The sequence below is a fragment of the Sinocyclocheilus grahami genome, unplaced genomic scaffold (assembly GCF_001515645.1).
Source record: "Sinocyclocheilus grahami isolate Dianchi unplaced genomic scaffold, SAMN03320097.WGS_v1.1 scaffold73.1, whole genome shotgun sequence".
In the NCBI taxonomy this organism is placed as follows: domain Eukaryota; kingdom Metazoa; phylum Chordata; class Actinopteri; order Cypriniformes; family Cyprinidae; genus Sinocyclocheilus; species Sinocyclocheilus grahami.
Genome location: NW_015505252.1, coordinates 623,043 through 632,120, shown reverse-complemented (window position 1 = coordinate 632,120; position 9,078 = coordinate 623,043). Strand labels below are relative to the sequence as shown.

The 9,078-nt window shown below is 34.5% G+C and overlaps 1 protein-coding gene across 1 annotated transcript in view; it reads left to right on the top strand.

Moving 5' to 3' along the window:
* The window catches only part of LOC107585645 (rap guanine nucleotide exchange factor 1-like), a 38,086-nt gene extending 32,438 nt beyond the window's left edge, over nucleotides 1–5,648 (top strand). The window contains exons 21-25 of the mRNA XM_016272754.1: nucleotides 582–660; nucleotides 829–930; nucleotides 1,056–1,153; nucleotides 2,204–2,332; nucleotides 4,697–5,648. Of these exons, the coding sequence (XP_016128240.1) occupies nucleotides 582–660; nucleotides 829–930; nucleotides 1,056–1,153; nucleotides 2,204–2,332; nucleotides 4,697–4,847 (559 nt within the window). The 3' untranslated portion in view covers nucleotides 4,848–5,648. The remainder of the gene's footprint in view (nucleotides 1–581; nucleotides 661–828; nucleotides 931–1,055; nucleotides 1,154–2,203; nucleotides 2,333–4,696) is intronic.
* The last annotated feature ends 3,430 nt before the right edge of the window (nucleotides 5,649–9,078 follow it).

Here is a 9,078-nt window from a genome sequence, read left to right as displayed (position 1 = left end):
CACCATACTTGGCCACATGTCACGTCACTCACTCACTCACTCAATATAATCAGTAATTATGTTCCCACTGGATGCAACAAATACCTCGTTTGTAATGGGTTTTAATGTTTATGTCTCGTCGCTCCGGCCGGACAGGGCATCATCACAGTATGGTAGGGGCGTAACATTTCCGTCACATGCTTGAGGTATTCGGCCAATCACAACACACCTCGCTTTTCAGACCGATGAGTTTTGTAAAAATCGATGCGTTTCAGAAAGGCAGGGCATAGAGAAGAAACAATAATGTACAGTATGTGGAAAATAATGTGTTTTTTGAACCTTAAACCGCATAAACACATTGCATTACACCAAATACACAAAATAAAGTTCTTTTTAGCAACATCATATGACCCCTTTAACTTTTATTTTGACAGGCTACCATCAAGAATTTTGAGATTCTGTGTGTATATGATATGACAATAGTTTTTTATCAAGCTGTAACCCCTTATTCCACCCTCATGCCCTACTACGTATTCCCCATACTCGCTCAATATCTCTGTCGTCCATGTGTGTACTGAAATGTGATTCCTCCTGTCCACTAGGGTGCGCTCTATCATCATCCAGCAGGAGAAAGCTCAGGACAGAGAGAAACTGCTGCTCAAATTCATCAAAATCATGAAGGTAACACGAGTAACACACACACATGTGAACATTACCACGCCAAAATCTCGATCATCCACAATCAATTACTCTAAACTGCTTTAGGCTCTATTTGTGGCTGTGGGGTGATTCTGAATGCATCACTCTCTGTGTTTTCTGAGTGATTTAATGGTTTTGTCTGGCTCGTAGCACTTGCGGAAACTGAATAACTTCAACTCTTATTTGGCGATTCTCTCGGCGCTGGACTCTGCACCAATCAGACGACTGGAATGGCAGAAACAGACGTCTGAGGTCAGTCACACCAGTCTGACTTCCTTCTCACTGCCAAACCTAACACAACTGAAGAAAATCATCCAGTAGTAGCCAATCATGTGAAATACGAAAAGACTGTCTTTCGTCTTTCTCTGTGTTTCCAGGGTTTGGAGGAGTACTGCACCTTGATTGACAGTTCTTCGTCCTTCCGAGCGTACAGAGCGGCGCTAGCAGAAGTGGAGCCTCCATGCATACCATACCTGTGAGTTTGTGTGTAAAACTAAACTAAACTCTACTAAAATAAAAAACAGGAGTCCGAAAATGAACTGAGATTAAGTAATGAATCGGCAAATAAAGCATTTTGTGCTCATTAAAGACGGCTTGTCTAGTGCCAAGGACTGTCTAGTGAAATCTGCCCGTTTCGCAGCTTTTGAGAGTCACAGAAGCACACATTTTTTCTGAGGTTCATGACATTGAATTTTGAATAAAAATATGTGCCCGAGTGTTATTTTAGTATTACTTGTGTATTATTATAGTATTTATTATGATTTTAAATTACCTTTCAATTATTATATTTTAATTTTAAATTTTAGTACATTTGTTTTGTGCTTTTGTCATTTTTATTAGTTTTTTATTATTATTTATTTTATTTAGCTTTGTTTGTTTCAGTCATTTTATTTCTACAACAAACAGTTTTTAAGCACCAGTGTTGTTTTAGTTTTATTTATGTATTTATTAATATTTTAAATGACCTTTTAATTTCATATTTTCAGTTTTCGTTTTAATTTTAGATGAAAGTTTAGTCATTTTGCTTTGTGCTTTTGTCATTTTTTTATTAGGTTTTTAAAAAAAATGTAAGCTTTATTTTTTTTTTTGTCATTTTATTTCTTCAAGAAACTTATTTTAGTTAGTTGCCAAGGCAACGTTTCTCATTTTCATTTAAGTTAGTTTTTCATCTTATTTTTCCACTTTTTCATTTTATTGTATTTACTGAAACTGATTTTTAATAGATTTTGTTGCCAATAACAAACACTGACATGCCCATCTGATGTTTTCTAAACGTCTGCTGAATTTCAGCAAAACATGACTTTATTAAATAAAACTAAACAGTAACTCATTTCGCTTCTGAAAACAACTAAACTAAAATATAGCTCATTAAAAATGTATCAATAAAAATAAACATTCAAAACTGCATTAATCTGATGTGAATTATATATATATATATATATATATATATATATACATGCTAGTTATTGAAGATTGTTTAATGTTCCATGTTTTAGTTTTGCTAATAATGTTGTTTTGTTGACAGGGGTTTGATCCTACAGGACTTGACTTTCGTTCACCTCGGAAACCCGGATTTTATTGACGGTAAAGTGAATTTCTCCAAGCGCTGGCAGCAGTTCAACATTCTGGACAGCATGAGGCGCTTCCAGCAAGTGTGAGTTATCTGCCTGAAACCCAGCGTTTGACGAACATGAGATTAGATTACATGCGATTCAAGCTGCAGTCCAAAACTCTGCCGTAGACTTTGCTCTAACAGACTTGTAGAATGAAGCAACGAGGCATGAAAGACCGTGGTCAAATTAAACATCATTTAATTAATTAGTTAATCATAATTATTGCATAAAAGTCATAATTTTGAAATACTGAACCCAAAAATAATTAACATGAGGTAAAAAGTTGAAGTGATGACCAAAAAAACAAACAATTATGACAGTCATAATTATGACAGAAAATGCACAATTGTCACATAAAACATAAAAAAAAAAACAGTTATAAGTCATTATGAGATAAAAAGTCAAAATTATGACAAACAATAATGGCAGTCATATTGATTATGACAGTCAGAATTATGACAATTATGACAGCCATGATTGACAAAAAATAATAATTGACATGAAAATAACATAAGTCAAAGTTATGAGATACAAGAGTCAAGAGATAAAAAGACATTGACAAAAACAATTATGAAAAAAGTTATAATTATCACATAAAATACACAATTTTGACATAAAACCTCAAAATTACCATTAAAAATAATTGACATATGTCGAAATTGAGATACTGAGTCATTATGAGATTAAATGATGAAATTGACAAAAAACATAATTATGACCAAGTCAGTAATTTTCCACCAAGTCAAAATTGACATAAGGCGGCATAATTATGACATAGAAATTAAAAATTGAGATACTGAGTCACTACGAAATAAAGAATCAGAATTATGAACGATTATGGCCAGAAAAAAAAAACTATTCGAAAAGTCGAAATAAGATAAATATGTATAACTATGATTTACCAAAACATTATTTTTTTCCCCCATATATTTTAGAGCTGGAACTATGCGTTTTTTAAAATGTGTACGATTTTTATTTATGCACATTAATATGAATTAGTTTATTAGAAAATTTCTTAATATTTAATGTTATATCCATCTGTGACCCTGGACCACAAAACCAGTCATAAGTGTAAATTTTTCGAAATTTAGATTTATAAATCATATGAATAAATAAGCTTTCCATTGATGTATGGTTTGTTAGGATAGGACAAAAAAACAAACAATTATGACAGTCATAATTATGACAGAAAATGCACAATTGTCACATAAAACATTAAAAAAAAAACAGTTATAAGTCATTATGAGATAAAAAGTCAAAATTATGACAAACAATAATGGCAGTCATATTGATTATGACAGTCAGAATTATGACAATTATGACAGCCATGATTGACAAAAAATAATAATTGACATGAAAATAACATAAGTCAAAGTTATGAGATACAAGAGTCAAGAGATAAAAAGACATTGACAAAAACAATTATGAAAAAAGTTATAATTATCACATAAAATACACAATTTTGACATAAAACCTCAAAATTACCATTAAAAATAATTGACATATGTCGAAATTGAGATACTGAGTCATTATGAGATTAAATGATGAAATTGACAAAAAACATAATTATGACCAAGTCAGTAATTTTCCACCAAGTCAAAATTGACATAAGGCGGCATAATTATGACATAGAAATTAAAAATTGAGATACTGAGTCACTACGAAATAAAGAATCAGAATTATGAACGATTATGGCCAGAAAAAAAAAACTATTCGAAAAGTCGAAATAAGATAAATATGTATAACTATGATTTACCAAAACATTATTTTTTTCCCCCATATATTTTAGAGCTGGAACTATGCGTTTTTTAAAATGTGTACGATTTTTATTTATGCACATTAATATGAATTAGTTTATTAGAAAATTTCTTAATATTTAATGTTATATCCATCTGTGACCCTGGACCACAAAACCAGTCATAAGTGTAAATTTTTCGAAATTTAGATTTATAAATCATATGAATAAATAAGCTTTCCATTGATGTATGGTTTGTTAGGATAGGACAATATTTGGTCGAGATACAACTATTTGAAAATCTGGAATCTGAGCAAAAAAATCTAAATACGGAGAAAATCGCCTTTAAAGTTGTCCAAATGAAGTTCTTAGCAATGCATATTACTAATCAAAAATTAAGTTTTTATAGATTTACAGTAGAAAATTTACTAAATGTCTTCATGGAACATGATCTTTACTTAATATCCTAATGATTTTTGGCATAAAAGAAAAATCGATAATTTTGACCCATACAATGTATTTTTGGCTAATGCTACAAATATACCTGTGCAACTTATGACTGGTTTTGTGGTCCAGGGTCACATTTCATATATCAGTTGCAGATTTCACTAGTAACTGATTTAAAAAATTGGTTCCATTTATTAATTTTTATCTTTAATCGTCTTTGTAGACACTACGAACTGAAACGGAACGAAGACATCGTCTCATTCTTCAACGACTTTAGCGATCACCTGGCAGAGGAGGCATTATGGGAGCTCTCTCTCAAGATCAAACCACGAAACATCTCGCGGCGCAGGACGGAGCGCGAGGAGAAGACCTAGAATCTGAAATCTAGAACCTCCGAGACAATTTACGGTGAGACCTGAACCTCCAGCAGAACCTTGGGAACCCACGCTAGGCTGTTTCACCCATGCTAGAGTTCTTAATCCGGTTCTGGAGCTGAACCGACACACGCAAGCTCCTATTTGCACCAATAAACTGAGACATTGGCTGTATTTTTCCCTGACTGTTGACTTTAAAAACTCACGAGGGGAATCCCGATTCAGTATAGATATACAGATATGCACTCGCGCGCGCACAGAGGGCTCGAGAGGACCCCAACGCTGTGATATAAAGCTAAATCCTCACAACTTTCCATGTTTGCGTGTGTTGATGTGTGGCTGTACAGAAAGACAATGGATCATTTGATATTAATACACTGTGCCTGATGGAGTGAGTTCGTGTTTGTTTGTCCCGCTCGGACATACCGTGTGACCTTCCAAAGGTCCAACCTACGATTCGCCGTTTGGAAATGGGTCGATTGGGAAACAGGCAGACATGTGTGCAATCTTATAAGCGTTTTATAAGGAATATTCACTGATCTGTTGAAATGAATATGTTTTGACAGACGCGGTGAGTAATGGAATATATGGAATATATTAATTTGAAAATTAAAGAATGAACTGGACGTTTGGACAAATTTTTCACATCATCTTGCTATATTGTTTTGTGTGTGATCATGTGCACTCCTCATTATAACGGTTTACCCCGTCACATGGCTGACAGCCCCTCGATTTTCCAAATAAATCGTCAAAAACATGCTTTTTTTACCTTAAAAAAAAGAAAAATTTACATTGTGACTATTTTCATGACTTTTTCTTTTCATGCACATTTCTTTTTCTTCCCAAAATGCAAAAAATAATTATTACATTAAAAAATACATGAATATAAAAATATAAATGTTAATTTAAAATCAATTTAATGAGTAAAATCAATACAAGTGCATTTGTAAGGTACAAATATAATGGTGATAGTATTTGTTGTACTGTGAATTAAATTTATCCTAATTTGAAGCAGAAAAATGGGTCACATTCATAAAACAAAAACATAAATTTAAAAAAAAATTAAATTTTTCATAAAGCCTTTATGCAATTTTTTCACAAGTTTACATAAAAATGTTTTATGAAAGATTCAAACAGAAAATCATTAAATTATTCAATGCATAAAAAAGCTTTACAAATCACAAAGAAAATTGTTCATGCTTTATGAATAAGGCTGGAGCTATATATATATATATATATATATATATATATATATATATATATACAGTCCTTGAGATGGTTCTACACCTTCATTTGAGTCCAGCTGTGTTTGATTATACTGATTGGACTTGGAAAGCCACACACCTGTCTATATAAGACTTTACAGCTCACAGTGCATGTCAGAGCAAATGAGAATTATGAGGTCAAAGGAACTGCCTGAAGAGCTCAGAGACAGAATTGTGGCAAGGCACAGATCTGGCCAAGGTTACAAAAAAATTTCTGCTGCACTTAAGGTTCCCAAGAGCACAGTGGCCTCCATTCCTTAAATGGAAGACGTTTGGGATGACCAGAACCCTTCCTAGAGCTGGCTGTCCGGCCAAACTGAGCTATCGGGGGAGAAGAGCCTTGGTGGGAGAGGTAAAGAAGAACCCAAAGATCAGTGTGGCTGAGCTCCAGAGATGCAGTCGGGAGATGGGAGAAAGTTGTAGAAGTCAACCATCCCTGCAGCCCTCCACCAGTTGGGGCTTTATGGCAGAGTGGCCCGACGGAAGCCTCTCCTCAGTGCAAGACACATGAAAGCCCGCATGGAGGACTCCAAGATGGTGAGAAATAAGATTCTCTGGTCTGATGAGACCAAGATAGAACTTTTTGGCCTTAATTCTAAGCGGTATGTGTGGAGAAAACCAGGCATTGCTCATCACCTGTCCAATACAGTCCCAGCAGTGAAGCATGGTGGTGGCAGCATCATGCTGTTGGGGTGTTTTTCAGCTGCAGGGACAGGACGACTGGTTGCAATTGAGGGAAAGATGAATGCGGCCAAGTACAGGGATATCCTGGACGAAAACTTTCTCCAGAGTGCTCAGGACCTCAGACTGGGCCGAAGGTTTACCTTCCAACAAGACAATGACCTTAAGCACACAGCTAAAATAACGAAGGAGTGGCTTCACAACAACTCTGTGACTGTTCTTGTATGGCCCAGCCAGAGCCCTGACTTAAACCCAATTGAGCATCTCTGGAGAGACCTAAAAATGGCTGTCCACCAACGTTTACCATCCAACCTGACAGAACTGGAGAGGATCTGCAAGGAGGAATGGCAGAGGATCCCCAAATCCAGGTGTGAAAAACTTGTTGCATCTTTCCCAAAAAGACTCATGGCTGTATTAGATCAAAAGGGTGCTTCTACTAAATACTGAGCAAAGGGTCTGAATACTTAGGACCATGTGATATTTCAGTTTTTCTTTTTTAATAAATCTGCAAAAATGTCAACAATGCTGTGTTTTTCTGTCAATATGGGGTGCTGTGTGTACAGTAATGAGGAAAAAAAATTAACTTAAATGATTTTAGCAAATGGCTGCAATATAACAAAGAGTGAAAAATTTAAGGGGGTCTGAATACTTTCCGTACCCACTGTATATATATATAATCTCGAGCTTAATTGTCATGAATAAAGTGTCATAATGCAAAAAAATAAAATAAAATAAACGTAATGGCTTTTTTTCTTCATCCAAATCTAATTTATATTTTTTTCATCTTTTGTTTATTGCAAAAAATGACCTTAACGTTTACCGAAGCAGACTGTGACATCACAGAGAGGGGCGGGCTCAGTTTGTCAGCGTGTGGATGTTTTTTTGTTTTTTGGGATGTGTATGATATGCTCTGTATAAATGTACATGTACAGTTGTGATGTATAATCTCCCATCATGTAGAGAGGGCAGAGGAAATATATTTTCAAACCAAACGAGTCATGCACTAAAATAACTAACATTTATGAGGCAAAAAAAAAACACGAGGACTGCTGTGATCTCTGGGCATCAGAGTGTGTGTGTGCGAGTGTGCGTGTGTGTGAGAGAGGATGTGGTTTTTCTACAGAACGTCGTTATTCACATATGGGAGAAGGGAAGCTGAAGCTGCTTTCTTCAGTGTGTGTGTGTGTGTGTGTGTGTGTGTGTGTGTGGCGTCTATGATGTTTACCGACTTCTGGGAATTTTTTCCCTGTTATACCTATAACATTCTGTATATTCAACCACCAATAAAACTGCTCTTTGCATTGTATGTGTATTTTTTCAACTCTACATTTAGCACGTTTACACCTACAAAAAGTGCCATACTAGTACCATTACTAAAGAAATTATTACTTTTATTCAGCAGTGCATTAAATTGTTCAAAGATGACAGTAAAGGCATTTATAATGGTACAAAATAATTCCATTTCAAATAAATGCTGTTCTTTTGAACTTTCTATTCATCAAAAAATGCATAACGGTTTCCACTAAAATATTTGATAGCACAGCTGTTTTCAATATTGATAATAATCAAAAATGTTTCTTGAGCAGCAAATCAGCATATTAGAATGATTTCTGAAGGATCATGTGACACAAGACTGAAGTAATGATGCTGAAAATTCAGCTGCGCATCACAGAAATCAGTTACATTTGAACATATTCACATAGAAAACGGTTATTTTAAGTTGTAATAACATTTCACAATATTACTTTTTACTGTATTTTTTGGTCAAATAAATGCAGCCTTGGTGAGCAGAAGAGACTAAAACATTTTTCTAAAACATTGAAAAATCTTACCGACCCAAAACTATCAAACAATAGTGTATCTTGGAGTATTATGTAAATATCATGATCAATGAATAGGGTAATCAATCTGTATCAAGTTACTATCATGGTACTATCACGTTATAGTAATACCATGATTTTCTTTGTGGATATTCTTTTTTTCTTTTTGGAAATTCAGAATCAGTACTATGGTACAGTACTACCACATACCTTGAACTAATAGCATGTTTCTCGGACATAATCAATGGTATTTGTGTGTAAATAGTAATTTAAGTACCATGGTATTTCCATTAGGGGTGTAACGTACCGAACTCGCGAGCACCCCCTTTGCGGCCGTTATGCGCCCTCTATGCACTTCTGCCGAGCACTTCTGTTTTAATGTCATAAATCTTTTTTTATTGTTGTTAGCATAACTGTTGCAAATAAACATACATTTTATATTTTATAAAGTTTTTTAAAAATGCT